At 54.7% G+C, this 27,716-nt stretch overlaps 8 protein-coding genes across 8 annotated transcripts; 4 read left to right on the plus strand and 4 right to left on the minus strand.

Moving 5' to 3' along the window:
- Positions 1–11: 11 nt before the first annotated feature.
- C8Q71DRAFT_221747 (nucleolar complex-associated protein 3) lies at positions 12–2,954 on the minus strand. Its single transcript, XM_047917107.1, has 8 exons — positions 2,859–2,954; positions 2,589–2,809; positions 1,919–2,525; positions 1,588–1,867; positions 1,403–1,533; positions 975–1,337; positions 618–906; positions 12–558 (listed from the first exon to the last, which is right to left on the minus strand). Exons 1-8 carry the CDS (start codon positions 2,901–2,903, stop codon positions 50–52), a joined length of 2,445 nt encoding a protein of 814 aa, XP_047783850.1. The 5' UTR covers positions 2,904–2,954; the 3' UTR covers positions 12–49.
- A 61-nt stretch (positions 2,955–3,015) lies between these two features.
- On the plus strand, positions 3,016–6,148 carry C8Q71DRAFT_734655 (uncharacterized protein). The gene is made up of 18 exons (XM_047922405.1): positions 3,016–3,283; positions 3,332–3,436; positions 3,487–3,532; positions 3,588–3,625; positions 3,674–3,688; positions 3,750–3,948; positions 4,001–4,064; positions 4,120–4,212; positions 4,267–4,342; positions 4,405–4,472; positions 4,527–4,647; positions 4,710–4,854; positions 4,911–5,017; positions 5,077–5,213; positions 5,270–5,411; positions 5,468–5,641; positions 5,691–5,775; positions 5,831–6,148. Exons 1-18 carry the CDS (start codon positions 3,113–3,115, stop codon positions 6,100–6,102), a joined length of 2,058 nt encoding a protein of 685 aa, XP_047783851.1. The 5' UTR covers positions 3,016–3,112; the 3' UTR covers positions 6,103–6,148.
- Positions 6,149–6,167: 19 nt separating this feature from the next.
- On the plus strand, positions 6,168–9,374 carry C8Q71DRAFT_802337 (uncharacterized protein). The gene is made up of 10 exons (XM_047925961.1): positions 6,168–6,599; positions 6,650–6,773; positions 6,835–7,224; positions 7,285–7,598; positions 7,655–7,846; positions 7,902–8,058; positions 8,116–8,362; positions 8,420–8,564; positions 8,624–8,725; positions 8,779–9,374. Exons 1-10 carry the CDS (start codon positions 6,426–6,428, stop codon positions 9,133–9,135), a joined length of 2,202 nt encoding a protein of 733 aa, XP_047783852.1. The 5' UTR covers positions 6,168–6,425; the 3' UTR covers positions 9,136–9,374.
- A 133-nt stretch (positions 9,375–9,507) lies between these two features.
- On the plus strand, positions 9,508–11,505 carry C8Q71DRAFT_734658 (methionine aminopeptidase). The gene is made up of 12 exons (XM_047922406.1): positions 9,508–9,662; positions 9,719–9,772; positions 9,886–9,959; positions 10,020–10,139; positions 10,217–10,305; positions 10,357–10,508; positions 10,561–10,634; positions 10,695–10,715; positions 10,766–10,913; positions 10,972–11,110; positions 11,162–11,283; positions 11,333–11,505. Exons 1-12 carry the CDS (start codon positions 9,577–9,579, stop codon positions 11,394–11,396), a joined length of 1,143 nt encoding a protein of 380 aa, XP_047783853.1. The 5' UTR covers positions 9,508–9,576; the 3' UTR covers positions 11,397–11,505.
- C8Q71DRAFT_734661 (glycerol-3-phosphate O-acyltransferase) lies at positions 11,506–14,503 on the minus strand. The gene is made up of 10 exons (XM_047922407.1): positions 14,188–14,503; positions 14,012–14,138; positions 13,570–13,959; positions 13,198–13,511; positions 12,956–13,147; positions 12,745–12,901; positions 12,443–12,689; positions 12,247–12,391; positions 12,074–12,193; positions 11,506–12,025 (listed from the first exon to the last, which is right to left on the minus strand). Exons 1-10 carry the CDS (start codon positions 14,359–14,361, stop codon positions 11,558–11,560), a joined length of 2,334 nt encoding a protein of 777 aa, XP_047783854.1. The 5' UTR covers positions 14,362–14,503; the 3' UTR covers positions 11,506–11,557.
- Positions 14,504–14,550: 47 nt separating this feature from the next.
- C8Q71DRAFT_734665 (ARM repeat-containing protein) lies at positions 14,551–22,231 on the minus strand. Its single transcript, XM_047922408.1, has 16 exons — positions 21,751–22,231; positions 21,622–21,701; positions 21,236–21,564; positions 20,788–21,182; positions 20,232–20,729; positions 19,815–20,177; positions 19,570–19,759; positions 19,308–19,517; positions 18,926–19,258; positions 17,528–18,873; positions 17,201–17,478; positions 16,085–17,140; positions 15,737–16,032; positions 15,146–15,685; positions 15,042–15,092; positions 14,551–14,986 (listed from the first exon to the last, which is right to left on the minus strand). Exons 1-16 carry the CDS (start codon positions 22,153–22,155, stop codon positions 14,754–14,756), a joined length of 6,603 nt encoding a protein of 2,200 aa, XP_047783855.1. The 5' UTR covers positions 22,156–22,231; the 3' UTR covers positions 14,551–14,753.
- Positions 22,232–22,913: 682 nt separating this feature from the next.
- Positions 22,914–23,774, minus strand: C8Q71DRAFT_222139 (uncharacterized protein). Its single transcript, XM_047917108.1, has one exon. It carries the CDS (start codon positions 23,660–23,662, stop codon positions 23,042–23,044), a length of 621 nt encoding a protein of 206 aa, XP_047783856.1. The 5' UTR covers positions 23,663–23,774; the 3' UTR covers positions 22,914–23,041.
- Positions 23,775–25,726: 1,952 nt separating this feature from the next.
- Positions 25,727–27,577, plus strand: C8Q71DRAFT_734673 (nagb/rpia/CoA transferase-like protein). Its single transcript, XM_047922409.1, has 8 exons — positions 25,727–25,868; positions 25,922–25,979; positions 26,038–26,177; positions 26,243–26,362; positions 26,415–26,521; positions 26,578–26,790; positions 26,848–27,093; positions 27,148–27,577. The coding sequence occupies exons 1-8, from the start codon at positions 25,803–25,805 to the stop codon at positions 27,236–27,238; spliced, it is 1,041 nt and encodes a 346-aa protein (XP_047783857.1). The 5' UTR covers positions 25,727–25,802; the 3' UTR covers positions 27,239–27,577.
- Positions 27,578–27,716: the final 139 nt, after the last annotated feature.

The following is a 27,716-nucleotide window of genomic DNA, read 5'->3' on the forward strand; positions in this document are numbered from 1 at the left end:
ACCATGCTATGGGTTCCCGACTCAGGTAGTACCTGTACGTACAAGTAGCCTAGGACGTCATATGCAATACTTTCTGGGCCTGATCGCGCACACGCGCGTCCCAGTGTCTACGAGCGAGGACATGCAATTCCCAGAACGTCGTCCCGAACGGATTGCTCAGTTGCGGATCGTCGAGATCTGGGCGATACACCCCGTTGCCGCCCCGATCCTCGGTGGACAACAGTGCCTCGAGCTTCGAATCCCTCTCGACGAGCGCCCTGACCAGCTCGATCGCCCTTCCGGCCGTCGCGGGTGGCCACTGGAGGGCGGCGGTGAGGAGCCGCTTGGCGAATGCGGCTGCGCGCCAGGGTGGGGCTGCGGACGAGGATGCCCGCGGGGCGAACACCAAGTCCAGCGCACGGAACAGCATGTCAGCAGTCGTGGATGGCTTGGAGACACGCACGTCCGACTTGAACGCAACCTCGGGTACAGTCTCGACGTCATGTGCGAGGCCGAGCGAGGGCAGGATGGCATAGAGGCGATTGACGAACTCGCTCAAGTCAATGTCGAGTGCTTCACCTGTCACAAGCCGCGATTATGCTTCTACCGATGACCACAATGACGCAAGAATCCCGCACCTTGCCCGGACAGCAGTTCGAATGCGGTGACGATGCACAGCAATTGGTACTGCGCGCTCCTGCTGTCTGACGTATCATGATCCGTCCGCCTCGCGTCCTCGTCTGTCCCGTCCGGATCTCGAGACATGATCCCTTTGAGGACTTGCAACAGGTCACGGAAGAAATCGATGTTGACCAAATGCGAGAATTTGGAAATCCCCTGAAGCGCCGCGGGAAGCAGAGGTGTCGGCGTGGGATTCTTCAGGAGCCTGAAATAGAGAACAAAGAGCAATTTGAGCGTCTCTGTTTGCTGTAAGATGGTATCCCTCAGCACCCAGACTGACGACGAAGATGGAAACTTGAAGCTCCACAACCTACCTTCGCTGCGCGCTCTTCTTTGTCAACCTCCGCTTCCGCCTCACGCATTTCCTTTGCAATCTCCTTCTTCTCTTTGAATGCCTTCTTGGCCTTCTTGCTGAGATGAGGCTGCTCTGCCTTTTTGTATTTCCCCTTCCTCGGCCCTTTCCCAAGCTGTTCCCTGTCAACCTTGGTCTCTGACGCCCGTACACCAAGTTCGGTCTTTAAGCGGAGGTGGAACAAACACGAGAGGACATCCGGGTGAACGTTGAACTTGCGTTCCTTGATCATGCGATTCAGCAAGCGCACAATCTCCAGCGAGGCATCGCCGGTATTGTCCGCACGGAACACCTTGATCAGTGAATTGAGACACAGGTCTGACATCTGGTGATGGTAATCTGCGTGAGTACCTAGATACGGTCGCAAGGAACATGGCGAGGGCGACGTACCTTGTCCCAAGACTTCCTACTCAAGTACGCAACCACGCAATTCATCAGATTGACGCGGAAGTTGAAGTGTGTGACCTCAACGAGCAAGGAACACATGGACTGCAGCGCGATCTCGGCGAGTTCACTTTTCGCTGATACTCTGTGAGTCCACTGTGGTGCAACGAGAAAAACGATGCATCACTCACCTTTGATTTCAGCCTCCATCGCGCGGAGGTAACTCTGATACACTGAGACAAGCCCTTGCTCCCAATCTCGTGTCCGTTGAACCATCTGGCTGACCTTCTCCTCCTTCTCTTTGTCGGTGAGCGCACGTACACGATAGCCAGGTATGATGTCCTTGAACACGGCCAGCTGAGAGAGCATGGTCATCTTGCGGATGACCATGTCGTTTGGGACGGGATCAGGGTGAGAGGGCGTTGAGATCTGGGGTAGGGAGAACGTATGCAACCGTCTCAGAAGGCCCATCTATGAACGTGTTAAGTCGTCAAAGAGATGAGGTAGGAATGGATGAATTACGCTGGTCTCTGGGTCTGCAACAATTTCTTGGCATATGCCCGCTATTTGCTCCTTTGCACCTTGTATACGAGCCTTGCGAGACTTATTGCTAATGACGTCGACTACCGCTGGGCGCCCGAATCGAGCACCGGTAGACACATCCTCGACTCTCCATTCGGGCATAGGTCTATCCTCTTCGGATTCGTCTTCGCTCCCTTCGATCTCCTCCGCGTCAAGCACAACCTTGGCATTACTCTTCTGTATTCGTCCGTCAGAGAGCTTGATTGGCAACCTTTCGACGCCTTTCTCCGTCTTTTCTTCAGGCTCCCAAGATGGCCTGCGCTTTCGCGGCAAACTCTCATATAACATTTCCTCTTCGTCCGAGTCGGCTTTGGGCCTTTTGCGTGGTTGTCTGACGCTCGATGGCGAGCTCTCTCCGGCCTCTGAAATCATGGCGTCTGACGGAGCATCAGAGAGGTATTCCTCCTCGGCATCGTCGCCAAAACCAGAGCTCCAGTCGTCTTCGTCTTCGTCTTCATCGTGAGAGTCGACGGATGGCAGGTCGTCCTTCGGAGCAACACGAACGGGTTTGTGCAGGCGGCGCAAGCGTTCTGTCTCCTTCTTGCTCCTAGGGAGATGGAAAGAGCTCGTACCAAGGACACGGGGATGTGGTCGTTAAATGATGGCTCACCTGGCTATACCCTTTTCGTCCAACTTGCTCAGGAATCCCAACGCTGCACCGTACTCCTCGAATGCATCCAGGTCCTCATCCGAGAGCTCAGCGTCGTTTTCATGGACAGGAATTGGGATAATGTCTCTGTCGGCTGCTTTCTCCTTGCCCTTCGCCTTGGACTTCGCAGACGATTTCTTCTGCTCTGTGTCTTTGGAGAGCTTGCGCTTTTTGGAGGCACCCTGGAAATTGTTCAGCATAAGGAGTTACAGAGTCAGCTTCGGTACTCGCCTGAGATGGCTGTGCCTTTCGCTTGTTGTTTGGCTTGACCGCCATTAGGCTGAGGCGACCTGAGAGTGAGGAGCGTACAGTAGGAAGCGCCCAATCTACGAGTCGATCGTGAAAGAGATCTGGCGTCCTGTTAACGTTCCCACGCATCACATCCCGACGCGTCGCGCGACGCGTTCGGACGCGTGCCACTCGTCTTCCCCACCCTCACTCCCTGCTCCTATATACCCCAGCCCGTTCGCACAAGGTAACACGTTATGCGAAATCCAGCTAATCCCCCTGTCAAGCATATACTGCGGCCTCATCACGTCAATCTCCTGGCCATTATCGTACTGGCATTCCAGACATTCGATTATGCACCAGAAGGGCCACTCCCCGGACCATTCATGCTTCATCTCTATCGCATCCTCATCCGCGAACTCTCCGAAGTAAGAGCGTATGCACTCAAGGAAGCTACTGAGCTTCACCTTCCATAGGTAATGGAACCGAAGGGATTTGGCGATCTGACTACCGAAATCATGAAAGGCCCTATGGGAGACCTGCCCTCTGCACAGAGATTCTATCAGAGATTCTCCAACGAGGTATACATAACTGGACTGAGGAAGGCCTTGCATGACACTTTCTTCCATAGCATCTACGACTGCAACGACCGCAAGATCTTTCTGACTTCTTCGCAAGTATGTTTGTCCAACTCGTACTGAGTCTCGAACAAGATTACATGCCAGTTCATAGACTTACATACTCTCTATGTGGAAAGAGACGAGGAGGATGTGAGGTCTTTCGTATAAATGTTCTGCCTTCGGCTGACCAACTGCTAGAATAACTCAGACTTCGTCAGTCCTTCTGGCCACACGCGATGCATAATGAATAATTAACTGCGAATATATGCTGCAGGCTCGCCGCTCCCTCTTTGGCTTTTTCTGCCATCGGTGTTACATCAGTTCTCGGAAGCTGTCCTTTACTGGGCTCTCCAAGCTGCACCGGGATTACATATCCTGGATAGAACTCACCTTCCACGCCGGTCAGCATTCAGACCAGCATCCGACAAAGCTTCCGGGTTATGAAGATACGCGAGAAGATGCACTTACAATGGGTGCGATTCAATGCAATCCATGACCTCGCTATTGCTCACTCGCGGCGATCAGACTACCTGGCTCATAAAGCGCAGAGCGACAAGAAACCTCACGCTGTAGCGACCGCTCTCGGAGAGTAAGTCGACTGATGGTGCAACTCGTAGGCGTGCAAGCTGTAGCATTTTGCGTAGTTACGAAAAGGCGGCGGCCATCGGCGAAGAGAACAGCGCAACGGAACACCTGCGACGGTTTTTTGAGCAGCACTTTCACGAAGCTCACGATTCGTACGTATCTGGTCTAGTCATCAACCGATACGCTGAATGACTATGGCTCCAAAGAGGACTCCGGCAACATGCCCTACTCAGTGTTGCCCGGAGACACTACCTGCACCACGAGTTCGTTGCTTGTAGGAAGGTAACATGACGCACTCACCTTCAGCCTCAAGCACATCTAACACGCCCTGTCGACGACATCAGACCCTCCAAGAGGCTATCGGCGTAGCTCGGACGTGCAGTGACAAACTCACTCTACAGGCCTGCATGAGGTAGGTGCTGGTACATCGTGATACCTTCTGATCGCATGACGTTGGGCGGGGCAGTCTATATAACCGCTTGCCACCCACGGAGCACGGTCAAAAGCCGACGATCAACGATATACAACCTGATCTACATCCCTACGAGATCTTGCGCGATGTTGAGAAGCTTCTGCAGATCAGCAATGTATGTGGCTCAGTCGCTCGGGGGGCACGACACGCTGATCAGCGAATCGACCGTCTCTTCAGCAACAACCACTCACTGCAGCGTTTGAGAGGATCATCAAAACGGTAGGATTGTACGACCACTGGATCAATCTTCAGCGTGCTCCGTTCATCGAAGCCGAACAATGGGGTCCACATACCGTACAAAGTGTGGTGTGGAGCCTGCACGGTATGTATGATTTGCAACGTGGACATAAGTATCATCAGTACCTATCGCTTGTCAAGGTTGCGCGCGACTGGCGCAGATACAGGAGAACATAGTGACCGCATTCACCGAAGTGGGCGGTGCAGACAACAACCGGCTTACAGTCGCACTTAATCGCGCCTATTATGTGAGTCCCACCCTTTGAGTGCTGCTCGACGATAGTTTGATGCTTTCCGCTACACCCAGCGTGCTCGACAAGGCAAGTACGAAGCTGCGCTAGCCAGTCTTATCGATCCGGATGTATGGCGAGGGTTGTACATGACGGACTACCACATTTGGGCGAACGAGATATGGCATATTCTCGTCTTGCGCGCCAGTCGTCGGTGAGTGTTCTTGTCTCATACACATTAAGGGTAGATGGTTGCTCACAACATGTAAGCGGGCAACCCCGCCAGTTCACGGAGTTTTTGAAGCAGCGCCGTCCACACGGCGTGTACAGAGGCCGAGAATATTGGAACGGGACCCCGATGTCGCTGAATTCGTGCATACGGGACCCGATGTATGAACACATACAGATGAAAGTGAGTGACTCACCTCAGTCTCCAGCTGCATCTCAATACTGAAAGCTTTGACTCAGGAAGCGGATCAAGGGTATACCTGGGTTGAACCATTGTTGACGGCCACATGGCAGGCCGAGTTCCAGTGTAGATTCGGGCACTACCGGACAGCACTTGTTCTACTGGCGGATGTCGCCCTGGAGCTGGGGATGACCAAATGGTGTAGGAGGATTATTGAGGAGATTTTACCTCAGGTATGCAGCAGCGTGTCGGCTCACAGTTATGCTGACGTTCGCCACACAGGTTATCGGCGGGGACGACCTTGAACAGCGTGCGCTGACATGTTTCGTCTTCGCAAGATGCGTCATAGCAGCGGGGGATTGGACGCGTGCGTGTTTCTTCCGACTGGCCCAAGTTTTTACGCTCAACGCGTCTCTAATCAGCGCAATCACTACAAGAGTCTATCCCTTATCTCGTTACCGCGGAGAAGGACTACGAGTTGCTCGACATGTTCCGCCAGCTGCAAGATGTCCAGTACTTCTTGTCAGTGGTATATCACAACTTGGGCATGGTGAAGGAGCGGGACGCTACTGCGACGCGGCACTTGAAGGCAGACTCGCTCCGGGCAAAGGCCACGACTGTAGTATTGGAGGATATGGTTACGGAAGTATGGGATCTTGTTGTAGACGTAGGTGCTGCCCTTGCAGCCAGGTAATCCGAGTCATCGCCTTGTTCGTACGGGCTAGCGGCCCCGGGCGCCGGGTACACTGGAGAACCGAGATCGCGTCGCACGATACTTAAGCGAGACGCGTTATTGACTTCGGTCATGTGACCGTGGCTGAGCCCCGGACCCCAGTGGAGGCGATTGGGGAAGTCGGGCGACAGCTCTCGCCGCAGCTGCCAGCATCCTGCCTCAGCGTAACATATGGCCTTGGCAAGTCCAACGAAGCCAACTCCCAACCCCCGACCGTGAGCCGTCATACTTGTGACCAGCACACTTGACGCAAGCTACACCGCCGACCGCGAGGTCTGCCCACCATGGGTCGCACGAAACGCAGCCCCACGACGTCCTCGGACTTCCTCTATGCATCTGCTATGTTCCTGTGGAGGTCCGCAATAACCATATTTTTCCGCGAGGTCAGACCCAGAGGCGCGTTCCACATACCTCAAGAGGGACCGGTGATATTCGTAGCAGCGCCGCACAACAATCAAGCAAGTATGCTCGTGCGACGCTGAGGCGTGCATATACTGACTCTAAAAAGTTCGTAGATATGGTGCTTGCTCTTGAGGTATGGCGCGAGACCAGGCGCAAGGTGCAGTTTCTGGTAGCCGCCAAGAGCATGAAGCAGAGGGTCATTGGTTTCTTTGCGAGGATGGTTTCAAGCAGTGAGTAGTACGTGTTGGTTGTTGTTTGATATATCATGAACATCGTGGTTCTGTCGGTCAGTCCCAGTGGTCCGTGCAGCGGATGAAGCAAAACCCGGCACAGGCTACGTCTCACTATCTGAGCATGACCCGTGCATCGTCGTAGGTCACGGCACACAGTTCACGAAGGAACTCGGCCCTCGCATGCAAATCATGCTCCCAAAGTCCGTGAATGCGCCGCTCGCAGAGGTCCTCGAGGTCATCTCCGACACGGAGCTCAAGCTTAAGAAGGAGTTCGGCGGAGATGGTGGGAAGGGCACTCTCAAGATCCGCCAGAAGGTATTGGAGCTCCAAGCCCAGAGTGAGCCGGGGTTGGAATTCAAGAAAATACCGCATCTGGACCAACAGGACATGTACCACCATGTCTACCAATGTCTGACCGAAGGTGGCTGTATTGGTATCTTCCCGGAAGGTACGTTCTACACATTAGTTTACCACTGTTTTCAGTGTATTGACTTGGGTACGATTATAGGTGGAAGCCATGACCGTGCCGATTTGCTCCCACTGAAAGCCGGAGTCTCCTTGATGGCACTGGGTGCCATGGCCAACAATCCTAGCCTCAAGGTTCAGATTGTGCCCGTTGGGATGTCCTACTTCCACCCGCACCGATTCCGTTCAAGAGTAGTGGTGGAGTTCGGGACCGCTTTTGACGTTCCGCAAGAGCTAGTGGCACTGTACAGGCAAGGAGGAACGGAGAAGCGTCAAGCAGTCGGCCAGCTCCTCAACCTCATCTACGACGCGCTTAAGATCGTGACTGTCAGAGCGCCTGATTACGACACACTGATGGTGCGCATTCTGCTAAGTATCAATATTCAGGCGCAGACTAAGAACGAGTACTATAGCTTTGTCAAGCCGCGCGACGCCTGTACGACATCCCAGGGCAGCATACGAGTTTAGGCCAAGTTGTCGAGTTGAACCGTCGCTTCCTTGAGGGCTACTTGCACTTCAAAGACGAGCCCAAAGTCAAGAAGCTGCGTGACGACGTGCTCAAGTACAATCGCATGGTTAGATATCTCGGCCTCCGCGATCATCAGGTCTGTCCATCCGTGGTTCTCCAATTTGCATCTTGACATCTAATGACAAACGCAGGTACCACGGGCACAGAAGGCTAGCTGGAAGACCCTCGGACTCCTCATCTATCGCCTGGGGCTACTACAATTCTGGAGCGTGTTAGCACTTCCCGGCGTTGTGCTGAACGCACCGATCTTTCTGGCTGCCTCCGCAATGTCTCGGAAGAAGGCCAAAGGTAAGCTTCCCTCTACATGCGCCCCACTGCCGGATGGCCCCTCAAACGTCATTGTAGAGGCGCTGGCCGGTTCCGTGGTTAAGATCTCTGGCAGGGACGTCGTGGCGACATGGAAGATCCTCATCTCGCTCGGACTGACCCCGGTGTTATACGGTTTCTACGCATTCATTGCGACCATGGCCGCGATCAAATACGGTGCGCCAATCAAGTGGCAGATATGCACGCCGGTGCTCGTCATGCTCGCGCTGCCTTTGGTTGCATATGCCGCGCTGAAGTTCGGTGAAGCTGGCGTGGACGTTATGAAGTAAGCGTATGGTTCTCTCTAGAGGCAGCAGTCATTTCTGACGGCAATGGGTGCCAGATCACTGCCCCCTCTCGTCGTCGCATTGATCCCTGGTCAGTCGCGCTCGCTCGACCGGCTCAAGGCGATGCGCGTACAGGTCACAAATGAACTTGTGGAGGTCGTAAATGAGTTCGCACCCAAGCTATATGACGACTTTGATGAGGTACGCATCATCTCCGTTCGAGATAGGCACAGGTATCCGTATATTGACTACGCAAATAGCGCCGTATGCTGGTAACACCAGTGAGTCGGCCTGGCCTCTCCCGCCGCAGGAGTGGTGGCGCTCCATCACGGGCACAAGGCACCTTGCTGGTACATCCAATGGTAAGACACTGCAATGAATTATGTTGCGTCCCCCTGAATCCCAATCGTTGTAGACATGGCTGGACGAACATCTCTTTGGCTGGAGTCCACGACCGTCGCGAAGTTCAGAGGAGAGCGCTGGAGTAACACCCTCGGACGACGGGGAGGCCGACGACGATATCCACGAGCACTGTGACTACGACAACGTTGTCGGCTATCTCGAGCAGCGAGGGGCGGAGTCGACGAGGCCACGTTCGAGCGAGCGCCAGGGGTCGTACGCCGACTTACAACGGTTGCGCAATGAGTCGCGCGAGAGACTGGATGGGATAGTGCCAGCTTCGACACAGTTAGATGAGACAGTGGCGGAGGCAGATGGAGTTCACTTACGCAGACGGGCAGATAGAAGAGATGGCCCCGATGCATCTTCTTAGGGTAATCGCACAATATCAAGCTCAAGGCCACATCTCGATGCTCAGCTGAATGTTCATTCAACGCACAATCCTCAGGGTATACATACTGTACATAGCAGTATAATATGTACTCCTCACCATTCTAGTACTCAATCAACGCGTTATAGCTTACATCGATCTATTGCGATAACGGCATGTGGTTCCAGCGTGGACAAGAGCACAAGCATGAGAAGCATGAGCTTGGGGAAAGGACATATGAGAAGCCCGGCCACATACTGCTGGATTCGTGGATTCCGCCGGCGCCTGTGGATGAACTAACGACAATTTGCCCTACTACTAAATTGCTACTAAAACGGCAATGTCAAAGATCGCACGAACAGACGCCCGTGTGGCGGCAGTCAGTCGCAAACTGGGACGCCGTCTCTCTCACCGCCTTTCCTACCAACCGCCTTCGTCGCCCCCATGAGTACGACAAACGTCCCTTGCCAGAGTAAGACATGCCCAAACGGGCATCCCGCTTCGAAGCTGGAGTGCCCGACATGCCATAAGTAAGTGATCGGCTCTGTCTAGGGCCCAGTCTTGTGTCCGAACTGACTTTTCTCAGATTAGGAATCAAGGGTTCATTCTTCTGCGGACAAGAATGCTTCAAGTCAGACTGTGAGTGACATCCATTATGAACCTCCACATTCGGTTTACAAACATTGGGACTGGGCACGTAGGGGTAAGCAACCCATGACTCGAAATAATCCGCAGTCCTCACAGGAATCCTCAGAAAACGCACAAGTTAATCCACGATATTGCTACCCCGAGACAACCGCTACTGGACGATCCCAACATCAACAGAGGTAAATTCCCTTACACATCTGCCTTCGCGCCACAGCTAGTACTGAAGGATGCTTCCCTAGATGGTACCTTTAACCCGTTTGGTAGCTTCAAATTCACGGGATCCCTGCGACCAGTGTATCCATTGTCACCCACACGACATGTCCCTGAACACATCCCAAGACCAGATTACGCTGAAGATGGTAGGGCTGTCTCTAAATTATTTCGTGAGGTCAAAACGACGATGTGAGCTTGCCATAACGATGCGCCTTTTCTGTAGGTCAGCCAACCTCAGAAAGCAGACGTGCTGGGCAGCCCCCCAAAATCCTCACGAAGGAGGAACAAGAGAAGATACGGACCGTCTGCAGAGTGAGTGCGCAAGCGTGGTCTTCAAGCCTTACCTGACTGTCATTTCACTAGCTAGCCCGAGAGGTCTTGGACATCGCTGCCTCACATGTACGACCCGGCATTACGACAGACGAGATCGACGAGATCGTCCACAACGAGACTATCAAGCGCAATGCATATCCATCACCCCTGAATTATCGCGGGTTTCCGAAATCTGTTTGCACGTAGGCGTTAGCGTTTGGGTTATCGTGTACATAAGCTAAGACATACTCACAGGTCCATCAACGAGGCCATTTGCCACGGTATCCCTGACAAGCGCAAACTCCAAGAAGGCGACATCATCAACATTGGTAAGTGACTGTGCAATACGATACAGGTTATCGATAGCTCAACGATAGGCCATCTTCCAGATGTTACCCTGTATTATGACGGTTCGTATGCTTCATCATAGAACATGCTCGTAAAGTGACCGAGACTCTAGGCTTCCACGGTGATTTGAACGAGACATACCCTGTGGGACGCGTCGACGACGACTGGAAGAAACTCGTGCGTGTTACCCGTGAAGCACTCGACGAGGCGATCAAAATCTGCAAGCCTGGCGCGCTCTTCCGCGACCTGGGCAAAGTCATGTTCGTACAAACGGTATGCGGCAGCGCGCATCGCATGCTGACGTATGTTTTGCCACAGTGAACCTATCGCCCGTGCAAACGGTTGCGCTGTCGTGCGCACATATTGCGGACACGGAATCCACGAGTTGTTCCACTGTGCACCCAACGTCCCTCACTATGCCAAGAACAAGGCTGTTGGTACGATGAAAGCTGGAATGGTTAGCCGAGGTTTCACTGTCACAGGCAGCGTCCTGACGACGTTCGTGCAGGTATTCACCATCGAACCCATGATCAACCTTGGTCACAACTGGGACCTCGTCCACTGGCCAGACAACTGGACCGCGACTACGGTCGACGGCAAACCCAGCGCGCAATTTGAAGATACGCTACTGTTCGTACCATCACAATTATGAGGGCCTGCGGTGCTGACACCTTTGCAGGATCACGGAAACCGGCGTAGAGATACTGACGGCCGGGAAACGAAGAGAAGACCTGTACAGTTAGGGTTTGCTTGCCGGTCAGGTAACTGTAGCAAGCTTGTGCTCATAGTGATGCCGTTTATCGGGTCTGTGTCATTACATTCGCTGCAACGAGGAAAGTTTTGTAGGCGGCCGGACGGGGGCACACAGGATGAGAAGGATAGAGGAAGGTCCAGACTCGGTGATCTACTCGTCCTTATGACCCTTTTGCTCCTCCAGCTCGTGATTGAGGTCATCCGTAGCCTCCCGGAAGTTCTCATTCCTGTCCAACGCACCGATCCTCTCTACTGGCACCATATCCGACAGCGAGCTCTTACGAGTCCGCGAATTACCCCGCTGCCGAAACTGGAGGCCCTCGGGATCATTGGCCTCGGTTCCGGTGCTAGTCACCGCGAACTTGACGCCGTGATCGCCCGTGCCATTCCTCAGCCGCTGGATGTCGGCGTACGAGCTCTGGTGACTGCGTCCAGGACGCGGCGACTGGGCAGATCGGCCCTCGAGGTAGCCCAGAACGTTGTCGTAGTCACCGGTCTCGTCTTCGGATGCGTCTGGACTGGGTGCCCTGCTGATATCCTGGCTACGCGTCCCTGACCAGGCACTCGTGCCCCGAGATGCACTCCGACTCCAGCCGAACAAACGTTCGTCGAGCCACGTCTATCGGACCGTTAGTGTTCCGCAAAGTAGGGAAGTACATGGACTGACCATGGGATGCACGAGCAAGTTGCCCTGAGCGTCGACACCGCCTGTGCCGCTCTTCCGTCTCCATATACCAGGCTCCCCTGTAGACGGTGGCACGCTTGCAGACGGAACCATAATGCGGTTCTAGCAATCGACTTCAGAAAATATGAAACAGCAATGATAACGTTACGACGTACTGCATCGAAGTCCTCATATAGCTTGGGGCCGAACTCACGGATTACATCCGCAAGTTGATTCGACACCTCTACTCGCATTGCTTTCAGTTGGTCCAGCGAACGAGACTGGCCGGGTATCAGTGCTACGACGAGGGGTCGCAGCGACCTAAATGCAAGCTGTCACGAACACTATCCGACAGCAAGAATGAATACTGACTTGAGGACATCCATCCCGGCTTCACCGAATTTCAAAGCAGCGTATGCGACGAAAGGCAGAGTCACCATCACCAGAATGGGCGTCCAGATCTTCAGCTCAAGCGGTGCACCAGCCCTGATGACGGTCATGGTGGCCAGGAATGCGTAGAATCCATAGAGCAGAGGTGTCATCCCGAGCGATATCAACACCTTCCATGTCGCCAGAACATCTCGAGCAGCAATCTTGACAGTCGAAGCAGCGAGGGCCTCTGTTCCAGTGGTCAGCGGTGGTAGCGATCCAAGTCGCCGAGTCTGTAAATATACCTTTGGCCTTCTTCCTTGACGTAATCGACGCGGCCAAGAAGATCGGCCCGTTCAAGATCACGCCAGGAAGTGCGAGCATGGTCCACACAAAGAGAAGACCTAGCCGGTATAAAAGTAGACCCAAAGCCTTCCAACTGGCTTTCTGAGCATGAGGGACCTGTGGACGGATGCCATGAGTGCACATTCCCGACGACTGAGTCAAAGAGCGCACCTGGTGGTCTCGCAAACCGAGATCCCGCACCATTCGGTTGTACTTAAGGACATCATTGCGCAGCTTCTGTACCTTCGGCTCGTCCTTGAAGTGCAAGTAACCTTCCAGGAAGCGGCGATTGAGGTCAACGACTTGACCGAGCGTCAGATGTTGACCGGGAGTCTTGTACAGACGACGAGCTGCTTGACATAGCTAAGACGAAATATCAGACCATGTGCATGAAAGCGTCTTGGGATGCGTACCATCAATGTCTCGTAGTCTGGAGCGCGGATGGTAACCGTCTTCAGCGCGTCATAGACGTAGTCTAAGAGCTTGCCAACAGCCTCCCGCTTCTGCGCGCCGCCTTCCTTAAACATCTCTACCAGCTCTGCTGGGACATCGAGGGCTGTCCCGAACTCAACGACAGCTCGTGACCGGAAGCGATGGGGATGGAAGTACGACAAGCCAACAGGAACTATCTTGACTTTGACATGCGGGTCGTTAGCCATAGCACCCAATGCCATGAGAGACACGCCCGCTTTCAGGGGAAGCAGATCCGTACGGTCATGACTCCCGCCTGCCTGACGTAATTAGCACTTTGTAACAAAGGAAGTGATTGTGATGAGCTCACATACCCTCAGGGAAAATAGCTATACAGCCGCCTTCAGTGAGACATTGATACACATGATGATACATCTCCTTCTGGTCGACGTGAGGTAGCTTCTTGAAGTCGAATCCTTGCTTCCCCTGTGTTTGCAACTCCTTCGTCTTCTCGCGAATCCGAGCGGTGCCCTTTCCGCTCTCCCCTCCAAATTCCTTCTTGATGCGAAGCTCTGTGTCCGAGATTACCTCCGCGACCTCTGCTACAGCGAAGTTGACAGATTTGGGTAGCATGATCTGCATTTGGGGAGCGAACTCCTCTGTGAAGCGAGTATCGAAACCAATGACAAGACATGGATCGTCGTCGGAGATGATGACGTGTCCCTTTCCCGGTTTGGCGTCATCTGCAGCGCGAACAACTGGGACTGCACAGCAATCAAATTCATACAATCAAATTCGGATGCGACGGGGGCTTACTGCTGGCCATCATCCTGGCAAAGAACCCAATGACCTTCCTCTTCATACTTTTGGCTGCAATCAGAAACTGTACTTTCCGTCTCGTTTCTCTGTGAACTTGCAATGAGAGTAGCAAAGGGTCAAGGAACTGGTTCGGGAGCGTTAGCTCGTAGCAAGGTTCATTGTCAGGGACGCACTTGGTTATGGTGAGGTGCAGCCACGAAGATGACCGGTCCATCTCGGGGGATGTGGAATGCGCCTCTTGGCCTGATTTCCCGGAAGAATATGTTGACTACTGTCTTCCAGAGAGCTAGAGCCAGTTCGTATAGCAGGTCTTGCGGAACGACTAAGGCAGCTTTTGAGGCAGGCATGGTTGTTTAGATATAGCTAGGAAATACAATTGGGATGGTCGTGGTCGTGATCAGGTCGTGAAGTGAGGAGGGGGGAGCGGCGGCAGATAGATGCTAGACCACTCAGGCCCGGGGCTGCATGGGTATGAAGGCGAGACGTATGAAGCGCCCGAGACCACCCGTGTCGCGTCCCAGTCGCGTCATAGGCAATTGTGTCAAAATTGTGTGGTTAATTCTGTAAGATTCTAATCCCGAGTCCGGTGCTACAGATGAATACATAATTGCATACAGCCCATGCGAGGGTATAGAAGCATGTTACTAAGTACAACCCACTATACGATACTATGATGCCAATGTACAGATACGCAAATGAACGTAAACAAACCCTGTCTAGCTCAGCAAAGTGCCCCCGTTCAACCTGGTGCGCCACGAGTGAATGTTGTCGGCGTTGATCGGCCTTGTGAAGACGAAGAGCTTATGATGCTTGTGCGATTATACTGGAAAATGTCGTGAAGCCTCGACAGCTTTTCTTGCTGCGCATCCGGTAGTTCAGCCACACTTGACCGTGCTGGTGATCGCGGGGAACGCTCTGAACGAGTAGGAGACGTCGGTGTCGCGACACGAGAGGTCTCCGACGCCGGATGATCTATGACAGACACTATGAAGCTTCAACGCTTCTAGAGTACAAGGATGTCACGCACCTGGACTGTAACCGAGGCTTTGCGTCCGTTCTCGACCATTAGATTCCAATTCTAGAATAGCGACGTCAGTCGAAGCTCAACAGGAAATGGACGACCGGACTGACTCGAGAGTGTGCTTGCCACTGCAACGGTTCTCTCGTCATCTTCTGCAGCGCGACTCGCGAGAGCCCTCGTGATGTACTTGCGGAACGCCGGACCCGTGGATTCGAGGATCTTGTCTACCTTGGCCCTTTTGTGCGGGTAGGCCTTCAGAAATTGGTGTAGCTCCGTAATCCCTTCCTTGTGCATAGCGCCGGTCGTCTCGCTAGAGATGTGTTGGATGATGACGTTCAATTGCTCGTCAGGGTCAGGTTCAGACGCATGCGCTCCGTGTCCGTTTGTGGATGATATACTTTGACTCCGAGCATGACTCGACGACGAGGGGGCGCGATGTTCAGACGTGACAGACGATGTCCCAGGAGAGATTGGTCGACTCAACGCCGGGGAAACGACTTCCTCCCGAAGACCGTTCGCCTTGGCGGGGAGCTCCGCCGCGGTACGTGTAGAAGAGTTGAGGATGCGGTAGACGTATGGGTACACGATAGTCGCTGAAGGGTCGTCGAAGGACCCAGACAGCATGTCATAAACATCATCCCCGTAGTGAGCTGATGGAGTGCGGTCAGTTCGAGACGAACCACCCTGTCGACTGCACTTACCAACGACGTGTTGAATGATGACCTTGATCGTCCGCAGAGGCATATCACCACAAGGCACCTTGTTTGTGGCTCTTGCACGCCATTCGTTAGGAGGCACAGATTGCAAGAAATGTTCCACTGCGGGGAACAGTTCCACGGGGTCGAGCGCCTGCTTCTCGAGATCCTGGGGAATGTTCCTGGCCAGCTTCCAAACGCACTTCAATACAAGTTCGGCGACCTTCGCTTCCTGTGACTCGGTCGATATTCCGTTTGTTGTAAACGGCTTCACGATCCGGAGTAGGAGTCCAAACAGTGCGCTACAGAAGCAATTAAAAGGAGTACCATCGTACGAAGCGCTACGATACTCACCGGAAAATCGACATCCTACGGCCAGTCGCAAATAGGCGCAGAATGATCATGTTGATAAAGCGCGACAAATCCTTCACTCTGTTGTCTGGACTGTTGTCTGTCTGTAACAGGCGCAATGTCAACTCCTCCAGCAAAGACGTCAAGATTTCCACCGTCAAGGATTCTGCGAGGAATACGTGATCGCAGAAAGCATTCAGGGTTTGGATGAGATGCTTGGCGAGACGGAAGTTCTCCTGAACGGTGATGTCGTCGGGCCTCTCGAAAACGTGAGCCATCTGTAAGGTGATCGTCTCGATGAGGCCCTCAGTATGCTCTGCAAGTTCTCGATAAGCCGGTGACGATGGGCCCTCCTCAGGTCCAATCTCGAGTACCTTCTGGATCTTCTTTAGCGCGTCGACGCTACGAGTCGCGTCGTTGCTCAATATACTCGAGATCACGACAGTGATGTCGTCAGTAGCACGCGGATCTTCCATGCTCTCTACGTTCGCCATGGGTTCTGCTGCGTACCCATTGCCGGTAGTTCGCTTCGGGGCAGGCGGTTCATCGTAGGCGGTCTCGTCTGGTGGTGGGGCAGCGATAGATCGAGGTTGTGGTATGCCATTGAGGCGAGATTTTGGAGGACCCAGTCGGGAAGGCAGTTGGCTTTTCGGGCGACCGATACCAGTCGGCGATGATGGCCCTGCTAATTGTGAAGCACCAGGAAGCTTCGAGAACTTGGCCGGTGACGCGGGGCGAGTCAACGCAGGAGAAGCAGACCTCACTGTGCCCGCGGGGGACGCAGGACGAGCAAATCGTGACGCCGGTATCGAGGGGCTACCAGCCCGGGGAATCCTTCCGATGCGAGAAGAAGACGCGATTCCAGGAGCAGGAGACCCGGATCTCGGGATACCTGTTTGCAGACGGGAGGCATGAGTGGCCACTGCACCTCCGTCCGCCTTCTCAGGGGTACCTAACCCCGGGACACGACGCAAGCGTTCTTCGAGCTGTGTTTTGTCTTTAGGTGACAGGTGACCGACGTAAGTCCAGATCGAGTCTCCAACAAGAACATAAGCTTCGCTTGAGGTTCACATAGGACGCTAGTCAGTCTCGCGCCAAGATTGTCGACGTAAAACATACCTCAGAACTGCAAGGGCTGACTTGCGCACCTGAGCATCCTTGTCCGATATCATAGTTGCGACTACGGGGAAGGCCTTCGGAGGGTCGCATGTAGCAATTCCAAACTTCTTCAACAGGCCAGCGAGTTCGTCCAGAGTCCCTTGACGTGTCTTTGCAACCTTCGATTTTATCCCGTGTTCAAGAAGGAGGTGGAACATCCGGCTGAAGGCATACACTTTGGGCAGCGATTGGACAATTTGAGCTACGCGAGCACGAACAGGCTCTCGCGCGTCACCGAGCTATCATAGAGTTGTAGAAGCGATATGAAGATAGTCGTTCTCGGCGTACCTTGTGGACTATGGTCGGGACGAAGCAGAGGGCTTCCGGGTCGCCGATCTGGTAGTCGACGCTCTGAAAGAACCCAATGACGGCATCGACGACATCCAGGCACTTCTGTACCAAGTTGGATTGAGGCTCATGCGTCTTAATGGAGACATATTTCAACGCCAGGTCGGAGTTCGCCAGACAGACACTCTGCAATGTCTCCAGGGGGAAACCGGGCTTCTCTTCACCAGCCTGGACTGAACTGTAGAAGTCGTGTAGAATGGTCAAGCCAGAGACGTGGTCGTTGACTGCGTTGTGATCGCGACTGAAAAGAAGGGATAGGAGCTCCTTCGAGGCGTGAGGCTCCATCTGATGTTGCAGGAGTTCAGCGAGGTCTTTCCTCGTCGGTCCTGCCTCGTTGATCCACTTCTGCGCGTCCTTGGCCAGTCGTTGTCTCTTCGCTTCAGTATGGTCTCCTATCAATGGCAGAGTATGTGCAGCTGCAACTGGTGGTGCAGACGGTCTCGCTGGTCCGTTCAACGTAGAACCTGGGCGCTTCAGCCCGATCCCTGGTTTGCTCGGCAAGCGGGACGACATGCTATCCGGTGTTTCCGAACGAGACTCAGGTCGGGGTAAGGTACCCTGTGGCAGCTTCCGACGTACACCTCCCAACTTGCTCGTAGGTCCAATCTTGGGCGCTTCAGCGGGAGCGGGTTCCTGAGGCGGAGGGGATGGTGAGGTAGCTGGTTCTGGCGGCGGCGCTCTTGCGTGTGCAGCGACTTTAGCAGGAGCCTTCGTGGGAGGTGCGGCAGGGGGTGCAGGTGCGGCCGCTCTCGCTGCTGCTTGTATGAGGGGGGCGACATTTGACCGTGAGGCCGGCTTGAGTGAGCTCGTTTGACTCATGACGTAGTCGTAGCCAGCGGACGCGACGAGCGTAGGTAACAGGGCTTGAGCACCCTTCCTGACATCACCGTTTCGATCATCGAGACAGGCAATGACAGGTGCCACCCAGCTGCTGAGATCGAGGCCAGGACTCAGCTCATGCTCCTTGAACCACTCCGCGAGCCAATTGAGTAGCGAGGACCTCTGCAAAGGGTTCTGAGATTCCAGAGCGGTAGTCAGTCCCGAAACCATTGGTTCCACGCCCTCGCACGCGGTAGCAATCGAATTGAGCGTCTGGACTGCAGCGGCACGAATGGGGGCTTTTTGATCTGAAAGGACTGTCGCAACTGGGAGGGCGTACAAGCGCGTATATTTCTCGAACGGTTTGCCCATTCCCGTGGCGACGCGAGATACGACGTCCAAGGCCAGGGTCTGGACAGCCTTGTTGCTATCGGTGACACGAGCTTTCAAGACATGACCAATCTCGCCTGAAATACGTCGTTAATAAATCGTACTAACAGGAATAGATCACATACATACCCATGTTAGGCTTCAGTCTCTTGTTCGCGCCTTGGTCCAGTGTAGCTTGTAGGGTCTCAAGAGCTTCCTTCTTCGTTTTCCACGCATCACTCTTAGCATCAGCAAGAATGGTGGTACCCTTGAGGAGACCATCGATCTCGACTCGAGGAAACAGGTCGTCAAGTGGATCGCCGCCAGAACTTGCACCCTTGCCGGGCGCACTGGTTGACACCTCAGCGACGTCTGCGGAGGTCCGAGTTGGCTGCGGTGGAGGAGTGCCCTCAACTTTATCGAATTCAGCCAAGATGGTGCCGAGCAACTGCGGATTCAGATCCTCCAGCAGATCCTTGATAGCTGGCGTTCTCTCAGTGGGTAGGTCTACCAAAGGGGATATCGGACTTACATGGACCCGCGAACAACTTGACGGTTACAACAGTTTTCGTCGCACTCGTCCTCACAGCAGCATTGGAGTTCTTCAGAGCGCCTTTAAGGAAGTCGACAAGACTGCGCAGCGACAGACCGGCGATGCCGAACTCTGTCAGTGCCTGCTCAATCCACCCAACAGCGTCGGCCAGCACTTTCGGAGCCTTCTGCTTCGACAATGGTTCATATGCTGAATTCCAGGGGTCAACAATCCGAAGAATCACATAATTCATGGGACGCACCGTGACCCAGGACGAACTGCAGCGACGTCTTCTCGGCAAACAACAGGAGGGTTTCGCCAGCCGGCCTCTTCAGTTTCGCGTCACCCAGCTTTTCAGAGAGATGCGGGATGCAGAGTGCAACCGACGATCGACCAAACGACGGGCAACCCTCTGCGAGGATGTTGAGGATGCCATACAGCTTTGCCGACACCTGACACCAATAGCGTCAGAGCGGATTAGTACGACCCACAGCAAATGAGACAGACCTGGAAGTTCTTCTCGTTCCAACCTTTCTTGCCCAGGAAACGGACGACGACCTCAGCATCGAGCTCAGGCGCGGCACCTTCCACCCAACCCGTCATCTCCTCGAGAGCCGCCAGCCGCACCTTCCAAGCAGAGTCCCCGAGATCGGTAGCGAACTGGGCCGGGATGATTTCCACAGCCAGGGCGTCAGCATCTTCTGGCGTGTGCTTGAACTTGAACGTGTCCAAAGCACCCGGAGCCGCTGCCTTCGCCGACTTGCCTCCCGCTGCAGCCGGGGGGAGCTTCTTTACAGGAGCGCTGGGTGGTGCAACAGCAGCAGGTGAGGAGGGGGCGGAACCGGCATCAGCCACGGGGGTCTTCTTCGCCTACAAAGGTAACGGTTTAGTATGATACGCAATCGGACCCATTGCAGCACTCACCAACAGCTTCGCAGGCGGTTTCCGGGGAGGTTTATTCTCAGTCGCCACGAGTACGTCGTCTTCAGCTGGCGTAGGGGCAGAGGGCTTGGATGCTCCGGCCTTCTTCGCAGGAGCCTTCTTGGGAGGTTCCTTCGCAGCTGGCGGAGGCGCCCTCGGCGCTGCACCAACCTTGGCCTTCACAGTAGCTTTCTCGAAGGCCTCCTTCACCTTTGCCTTTCGGACGTCGGCCAGGCCCTCCATCAGTGCTGTGAGCGGTCGCTCGCCGACCATCTTCATCAGTGACCCGAGACATGCCGCGGCTTCATTTCGAGCACCCTCGACGGAATCCTCGAGTATAGGCGCAAGGGCTTCAGAGACGGGCTTGACTTGTGCTGGGTTGATAGGGGAAGGTGACGTGGACAAACATCGATTCAGGAATTTGAGCGTGCCTTCCTTGACCTGAGGATTCTTCGAGCTCAGAGAAGGCAAGATGTCTGGGATGATGTCTGCCAGAGTGGTCTGAGAAAGGTTGGCGTAAGTAACTTGTCAAGACTACGACTGAGTTGTTACGACGTACGGTCGCAAAGACGGCATCTAACGCGTTCCCAATAGCATCCGTGACGGACACTTTCCTCTCCTTCATTCGTTCAAGCATAGGTGGTACGATGGCCTCCTTGAGCCGCCCAAACGGAGTCATTACCCCCTTGGCAAGACCTACGATACATCCAGCAGCAGCCATCACACATATGACGTTCGCGTCTTTCTGAACACAAGTCGCGAGTTGTTTAGCGAGATCACCAAGTTCAGCAGCGTCCTTGATACGTTGTGTGGCATTGATGAGGGCAAGCAGTTCGTCCAAGACCTCCTTACGTTCCTTCCACTTGGACGACGTGAGTCTGCCCATGTCTTGCGGCAGCTTTGGAACGATGTCGGCCTCCTCCACAAACAGACGGGGATCTGCAGGTATCTCCTCTGTGGAAGTCGTGAGCGCCGCCTGGATGTAACTGCAGACTTGTGGCACGCACCCTCTACCGGGCCAGCACCTGCGTCGCCGTCTCCACCTGCCGCAGCATACGCTTCTGCCTCGCGAGCAGCTGCTCTTGTCAAGCGCTCCGGCTTCAGGCTTCCCTTCCCCTTCCCCTCCTTGTCTAGCCCCTCGAAAGCCTCTTTCAGCTCCTTCACTTGCACGGGCTTCAGATCTGCTAGGAATGACTCGATTGCAGGACCAATGTACTGGTAGAACACGCGGGTGAGCTGGGTTCCTTCGGCACGGACGATCTTGTCTGTGTGGGCGAACATCTTCGGCAATGCTTTAAAGATAGGGCCCGGGGGAGTGACAGACGGTCCAAAAACTCTATACGCATTCCGTTATGAGACACGCTGTTCAGCACGTACTGTAGCAACCACATACCGCATTATCTCCTTCAAAGCAATGACACAGCCAGCAACCGTCTTGGGCTGCTTCGCCCCCAGACCAGGGAGAATGTCACCCTAGAGAGACGTGAACAGTCGTAAGGCGCACGAAGGCTACTGGACTCACCGTGACGCCCGCCCCTCCATTCTCAACCTCTACATATTGAAGCGCTAGCTCCGTCGCTTGCGCCTTAGTTCCTGCTCGTGCGGAACCGAAGCATTTGTCCACCAGTGCTGGGACCACCACCTCTCGCGTGCGTGCGGCATTCTCCCCGGCGAACTTCACAAAGGCAACGACACATTCCACCCCCTTCTCTTGAGCTACAGCATTAGCATCCGTTACTGCTTTCTTGAGGAGTTCTGGGTTGTTCAGATATGGTTTGAAAGCGGGATCGTCGTCAGATGATGTCGTTGTGAAAGTCTTGACAAGAGCCTCGTATGCGCTGACTCGGGCCTTCCAGTTCTTGTGGGCCAAGCGATCAAGGATAGGGATGGTGCTGAAGTCCTCCTCTTGCGGGGGAGCGCCATCCATGGCTCGTAGGATAGGAACTGCAGTTCCGAGTAGTGCAGGCAGCTGCTCAAGGATCGTTGCCCCAATCCAACTCAACGCGGTCGGTCACAGCTGCTGTGACACGTGACGGAACGTGTATCGCTGAACGCGTCTCGTCATCCCAGGCCTTCGAAGCCGCTTCCATTTCATTTCCCATGCGCGCTGCACCGCGTCCTGTTCTCGCGTTCAGCCTCCCATAGTATGTTCGTGACTCTACGGCGCCTCCTATCTCTATCGGTTTAATTCAAGAACGTGAGAGGGTGCCCCTCTTGCTGAATAAGATCTAGAGGTTAGACCGGCGTACTTACGAAGCCACCCCACCCAGGCTGGCTAAGCGCGATGGTAACGCACGAGACTTCCACCAGACGAACGTATACTCAGTGCAGGGCAACACTACTGCGTAGAAATTAAGGAGCGTGTGTATTCTACGATCCTAGACCGTGTGGCATGACATGACGAAAGCTGTGAATACATACATGCAGAACAAAAAGATGTTGCGGTGCGAGCGAATGCGTAGGAGTCCAGAGCAGAATAATGTAAGGTAATAATACGTGATGACCCAGAGTCTACTCTATAATTATTGCGACAATAATACCGTATAAGAAAGCACATATGCACGAAGGAGAACGTCGAGGAGCGTGATTAAACGACAGCAGTGGGCAGGCGTAGAGTACGCAGCAAGGGATTACGGGGACGATCAACGTGTGGGCTTGAATAAGGTACGAAGCGCCGCGCTCAGAAGGCATGGCTTCGGGTCGGTGGAAGGCTTCTCTCCACCCGGGTGATCGACGCGAACACGATTTTAGTAACCGCCACACCAGGAGGCAGGATGTTTGCAGAGGCGTCGGCAGCGAAGGATGCGCCAGGGTCAACCCTCGCGTTCGAGCTTGAAAGCATTACGGTTGTCGCCTGCGGCCCTGAAGAGTTGTCGGAAGTGCGTGGAACCAAGGATCTCCGTCAAACGCCCTTCATATGAGGCGACCCATTCCACCGGGGGCAACGCGCGGATCGTCCTCTCGACACCACCACCAGACAGGCATTCCTCTTTCACGAGGACGACCATGCCCGTGAGAAGACACTGGATGAGGTGGAGGAGGTCGCCGATAGCAGGCACGTTATGTCGCATGAGAGGGAACAGCGCGCTATGGAAGACCATCTCCCACTGCACTCGTCTCTCTCTTGAAAAGAAAGAAGACGCGTGAACCGGTATCTGCAAGCGCAGGTTGGGGCTACGAGGGAGGCCCCTGGCCGAGCGGTACGGGGACGGGCACTCGATGTCGAATAGTAGGCGGGGGTCCAGGGGAGTAACGTCGCGCCAGCCCATGTTCTGGACGAGTTCGGCGCGCATAGACAGCATCCACCGCCGCGCCCGCGCGTAGTTGGTCCCCAGGGCTTCGGCGCTGGTCAGAGGGATGCCCGTACGACGTGCCCACTCGTCCATGTGGGCGACATCGTTGCTGAATACCAGCTGCGGTGGCGGGCCAGACATGGCGAAACTGGCAGGACGCTACTAATGAAGTGCTCGCCTAGAGGTATGCATAGCCAGATAGAGTCGCGCAGACATTTTATACGAGACAGTTACTCACCGCGAGAGCGCGGACAGACGCCTGACGTCTTCCAGCACTTAGCAATGTGTATCACTGTGTAGCGTGGTGGTGATAACGCGTTCCGCGGGAGAGTGGTGCGGGAACGACGCCGGACGACGTTGGGCAATCACGCCTCGATGGAGGAGGGAGGAGGAAGACATGATATTTCTCGCGCTTTTTGAGGGCGGACGGGCGTTGCGCCAAAGCGACCAAAATTGGGCCTGGCGATCGCAACGGGTGGCGGTCTCATGGGTTCGTGCGACGTTCCGACGCGGCAAAGACACGAAACGTGTTTCGATGAGCAAAGCAAGCGGCCTTTTTTGTAGTTAAGTCCACGAGATTGCCCCAAATCGGGGCTCTCCCTCCTACCAGACTCCCACGCCCCCGCCCGTCCGCCTGCCCTGAATCCGCCCTCGTCCCTTTTCCGGCCAGCTTTGGGTCCAAACTCGGCCCCGAGATTGTTCCCAGCGGAGCCGTTCAGATCTGACAGGCGCAGATGGGTGCGGCGTTACGGGCGGCGGGCGCCGTCCTCCTCGGGCCCGCCCTCTGTCGTTCAGCATGCTTGCCACCGCTGCCCGGCATTCCCGCACACCCAGCTCACCCGCCCAGCACCGCGCACCTTCCATACCTGTCAACCCGGCTCGTGTGCGAGCGAGAGCGGACGAGTTGCCGGCAAAATTGCCCGCTATCCGCGTTTATCGCTTAAGGGTCGCCCGACGCCGTCGTCACCGCGGGGTGCGCCTTGGAATCGCGTTCATTGATCTTCCAATTTCACCGCGTAGCAACGGTGGCACATCCCGATCCGTTTCATCGGCGCCCATTACAACGGCGACCATCTAGGGACGACATATGACCGAATTGGTGTCCGTACCGCGGACTCGCTCCCGCCCCCGCCACTCCTCAGAGTCCTTCTCGGCAGCAGAAGATCTCAGCACACTAGTCGGCTCGCCCCAAGCTCGCCCAGTCCCGTTGTATGCACCCGTGCCAACTTGCAACCTCGGTCCCAAGTCGAGTCCACAGCCAACTGTAGCCTCCTCACGGCGGACGCTTTTACCCGCATTGACGAATATGATGCCGTCGTGTTTATCCGGCGCTCTTGACGACGTAGTCAAAAAGTTTAAATGGACGGTGGTCGCAACTGCGCGCTCGGCTATTTTCTGAGGTTGCACGATGACTGGGCCGCGGCGCGACTGGTCGCCGAAGGTTCTCGGCTGGCCTGTATCTTGGAGCGGACCATACTGAGCCGAGGTGCGCCCGCAAGGCGAGTAGATCGAGATTACAGGGCGCACTGCTTCCATGGCTGAATGACAACATACATCGTAGCGTCGAAGAGTCGAGTGTCACTTGACGGCGAGGAGAGCGGAGGGATGCCGTTGCAGGTTTCCCCGGCATTCCTACCGCTTTCCGAATTGGTAGTAGTAGGGAACACGGCGTGGTACGGCGCGAAGGAAAAGCAGTCCATCTCAGCCGCTGTCAGGTCCCGAGTCGTTCCAAGAGATGAAAAGTCGACAAATCGACTAGAACTGAGACCGGAGTGACATATCGACCACGCCTCTTAGACCGAGTAACACATACACGGTAACTCGTTCGGACAGACCATGGGAAGACTCACCATATGATCATTCATGCTATGCCACCGCGATTGCGCAGACGGGCAAGCAGTCGTAATCAAGACAAGTGTCACCGTGTTGCGGGGACTAACCTCGCAAGAACGGCAGCTAGTCAGCATAGTCTAACGTCTCTTTGTGCAGAGAAATATCCGGTGGGAATGCGAAGCAGCCAGGATGTGACGGGCATGTGGACTGGCCGCCCAACCAAAGACGGATGCGGTGAGATTGCGGAGAGGTTGCGAGCCTCGAGGCTCGTAGGGCTGTGAATCTCGGAGCGCCCGTCTAGACGCGTGGTCCGGAGTCACGTGAACGATCCGGAGTCATTGATGCCAGTCGAGTCGATCAGAGCCTGCATGTGTACGCGCTCCTTCATAGTACCGTATCCGACCAAGACATACCAGACCACAGATCCACAGGAGCCATCGCAGTGTCTATGTCCGACGAAAGCGCAAAGTTTGACGTCTGCGCTACTTATCAGCGCATCATACAGAATGAAGAGGTGCGTCTTCACCCAAATGTTAGTGCTGAAGGTGCTGAAGCTAACTCACCAAGTTATCGCCCCCCCTTGCCGCCATCCTGACGCTGACAGAGTCTATATTCAAATCAAATGGTACGTGATACAGATGCGCGTGCGCTACCCGTCAGCATTGATGAGGGATTTCTGCTAGCTGGTACCATGTTCGAACTCGTCCAGGCGCTGAACGACGACGCCGAAGTTTTGAAGGAGCAGATCCCGAACTCGATCAGCCTGAATGCAGGCTGTGAGCTGTTCATTGCATTCGTGACATTGTTTCCACATGAGTCCGATGTGCGCCACCCCTTTGCCCATCCTTGGGCTGACTGAATTGTTGCCTGATGGAACTACCCCCGCAGAGTTTTGCAGAACTCAAGACCGAGTTGGTACAACAGGGTCAGAAATATGCCGCAGAAGCGATCTCCTTCCGCGACAAAATAGCAGAGGCGACGCTCGGTTTCATCAAAGACGATTCGGTGGTACGTCGTGCCCATTGGGATGATACGGATAAGCTCTGAGTCGTTTCCGAAGATACTCACTCATTCCTACTCACGGGTGGTCATGAAGGCCTTGCTTCATGCCCATAAAACGAAGCGTATATCCGTTTATGTCACCGAGGCGAGACCGCGCGGGCTCGGGTATGCCCGTTCCGTCGTGTCTCCGATAGTGCGAAGCTAACCGCGCCTCACTGCAGGCTTAAGACGCACGAGGCACTGACGGCAGCTGGCATCCCATGCACGGTTGTCCTAGACTCCGCCGTCGCATACGTCATGGATCGTGTCGACTTCGTCATGGTGGGATCTGAAGCGGTCGTCGAGAGCGGCGGCTTGATTAACGCAGTGGGAAGCAACCAAATGGCCATCATAGCGAAGGCAGCCAACAAGCCGTTCTATGCGCTAGCTGAGAGGTTGGTTTACCGCGCGCCCCTCCGGCAGGTACAGCCGCTAACATGCATTGGTCTCAGCTACAAATTCCACCGACTGTTCCCGCTATCGCAATATGATCTTCCAACGCACAACCCGACGATACTGTCTTTCTCAACGCTACAGCATCGCCCCACGCCGCCAGACAAAGTTTCGCACGGTACGACCGCTAGTGGCCAAACCCTTGCCCGAGATGGCACTTCGGAGACCACGATCGTGCCCCCTCCTACGGAAATGAAGATGTCCACGGAACAAATGTCACGTAATCCTAGCGTGGATTACACTAGGTACGATATCTTTCCCCTGCTTGGAGACTTCCTTACTCACAGGTGATTGTGCAGGCCGGACTTGATTTCCCTTGTGTTCTCGGACGTCGGCATATTGACGCCGGAAGGAGTCAGTCAGTACCTGGTCGGAATGTTTGCTGGGTAACCAGTATGTACCACTACTGTCATTCCGAAGCTTCGGACCCACTAGTGTCCGCCATAGGCTTCTCAGAACAGGTAACCCGCAGACCGACACCGACGCACCCATTATCGTCAACACGTGAATGATCGTCAAGTTCCGACTAAGCCACATCCACGGAGGAGCGTGCCAACCACACTGATGGGGATGTTTTTGCCTATTACCTGAGGTGCCCGTCCGCAGCCCTGGTTTCCAGCCTTGGCTCCATATAGCATGCGTCGCTCGCCCCGTGTATTCTACTTCGGATATGATATCGATGAAATCTGCGATGTAGCTCTGGAGCACTCGCGCGTTGCTCATCGAAAAGCGCGAATACAAGTGAGCCTCATGTACGGCTTCATGATTACCAATGTTGCTAGCACTATTCGCACGCTGAGATACATGTGGCGGTCAGGGCGGGAGAAGGAGCTCATGCCCGGAATGCTAGATTTATGAACAATGTACA

Source organism: Rhodofomes roseus (assembly GCF_022264815.1).
Source record: "Rhodofomes roseus strain CIRM-BRFM 1785 chromosome Unknown C8Q71scaffold_2, whole genome shotgun sequence".
Lineage (NCBI taxonomy): Eukaryota > Fungi > Basidiomycota > Agaricomycetes > Polyporales > Fomitopsidaceae > Rhodofomes > Rhodofomes roseus.

What these genes read in the sequence shown, in the direction of transcription:
- C8Q71DRAFT_221747 (XM_047917107.1), bottom strand. Translation starts at nt 2,903, where the DNA reads ATGGCGGTCAAGCCAAACAACAAGCGAAAGGCACAGCCATCTCAG. An exon ending in GAAAGGCACAGCCATCTCAG is followed by an intron (nt 2,810 to 2,858) that starts GCGAGTACCGAA and finishes AACAATTTCCAG; the next exon opens with GGTGCCTCCAAAAAGCGCAA. An exon ending in CGAACTGCTGTCCGGGCAAG is followed by an intron (nt 559 to 617) that starts GTGCGGGATTCT and finishes GGCTTGTGACAG; the next exon opens with GTGAAGCACTCGACATTGAC.
- C8Q71DRAFT_734655 (XM_047922405.1), top strand. Translation starts at nt 3,113, where the DNA reads ATGCGAAATCCAGCTAATCCCCCTGTCAAGCATATACTGCGGCCTCAT. An exon ending in TCATCCGCGAACTCTCCGAA is followed by an intron (nt 3,284 to 3,331) that starts GTAAGAGCGTAT and finishes CACCTTCCATAG; the next exon opens with GTAATGGAACCGAAGGGATT. An exon ending in TTGAGGAGATTTTACCTCAG is followed by an intron (nt 5,642 to 5,690) that starts GTATGCAGCAGC and finishes TTCGCCACACAG; the next exon opens with GTTATCGGCGGGGACGACCT.
- C8Q71DRAFT_802337 (XM_047925961.1), top strand. Translation starts at nt 6,426, where the DNA reads ATGGGTCGCACGAAACGCAGCCCCACGACGTCCTCGGACTTCCTCTAT. An exon ending in TGCGAGGATGGTTTCAAGCA is followed by an intron (nt 6,774 to 6,834) that starts GTGAGTAGTACG and finishes TCTGTCGGTCAG; the next exon opens with TCCCAGTGGTCCGTGCAGCG. An exon ending in TCGGCCTCCGCGATCATCAG is followed by an intron (nt 7,847 to 7,901) that starts GTCTGTCCATCC and finishes TGACAAACGCAG; the next exon opens with GTACCACGGGCACAGAAGGC.
- C8Q71DRAFT_734658 (XM_047922406.1), top strand. Translation starts at nt 9,577, where the DNA reads ATGAGTACGACAAACGTCCCTTGCCAGAGTAAGACATGCCCAAACGGG. An exon ending in GAATGCTTCAAGTCAGACTG is followed by an intron (nt 9,773 to 9,885) that starts TGAGTGACATCC and finishes CAGGAATCCTCA; the next exon opens with GAAAACGCACAAGTTAATCC. An exon ending in TGTTACCCTGTATTATGACG is followed by an intron (nt 10,716 to 10,765) that starts GTTCGTATGCTT and finishes CCGAGACTCTAG; the next exon opens with GCTTCCACGGTGATTTGAAC.
- C8Q71DRAFT_734661 (XM_047922407.1), bottom strand. Translation starts at nt 14,361, where the DNA reads ATGCCTGCCTCAAAAGCTGCCTTAGTCGTTCCGCAAGACCTGCTATAC. An exon ending in CTGCACCTCACCATAACCAA is followed by an intron (nt 14,139 to 14,187) that starts GTGCGTCCCTGA and finishes CTCCCGAACCAG; the next exon opens with TTCCTTGACCCTTTGCTACT. An exon ending in TATAGCTATTTTCCCTGAGG is followed by an intron (nt 13,512 to 13,569) that starts GTATGTGAGCTC and finishes TACGTCAGGCAG; the next exon opens with GCGGGAGTCATGACCGTACG.
- C8Q71DRAFT_734665 (XM_047922408.1), bottom strand. Translation starts at nt 22,155, where the DNA reads ATGGATGGCGCTCCCCCGCAAGAGGAGGACTTCAGCACCATCCCTATC. An exon ending in ATGGAGGGGCGGGCGTCACG is followed by an intron (nt 21,702 to 21,750) that starts GTGAGTCCAGTA and finishes ACGTCTCTCTAG; the next exon opens with GGTGACATTCTCCCTGGTCT. An exon ending in TCAGCCCTTGCAGTTCTGAG is followed by an intron (nt 17,141 to 17,200) that starts GTATGTTTTACG and finishes GTGAACCTCAAG; the next exon opens with CGAAGCTTATGTTCTTGTTG.
- C8Q71DRAFT_222139 (XM_047917108.1), bottom strand. Translation starts at nt 23,662, where the DNA reads ATGTCTGGCCCGCCACCGCAGCTGGTATTCAGCAACGATGTCGCCCAC.
- C8Q71DRAFT_734673 (XM_047922409.1), top strand. Translation starts at nt 25,803, where the DNA reads ATGTCCGACGAAAGCGCAAAGTTTGACGTCTGCGCTACTTATCAGCGC. An exon ending in GCGAGACCGCGCGGGCTCGG is followed by an intron (nt 26,522 to 26,577) that starts GTATGCCCGTTC and finishes GCCTCACTGCAG; the next exon opens with GCTTAAGACGCACGAGGCAC. An exon ending in TTCTATGCGCTAGCTGAGAG is followed by an intron (nt 26,791 to 26,847) that starts GTTGGTTTACCG and finishes CATTGGTCTCAG; the next exon opens with CTACAAATTCCACCGACTGT.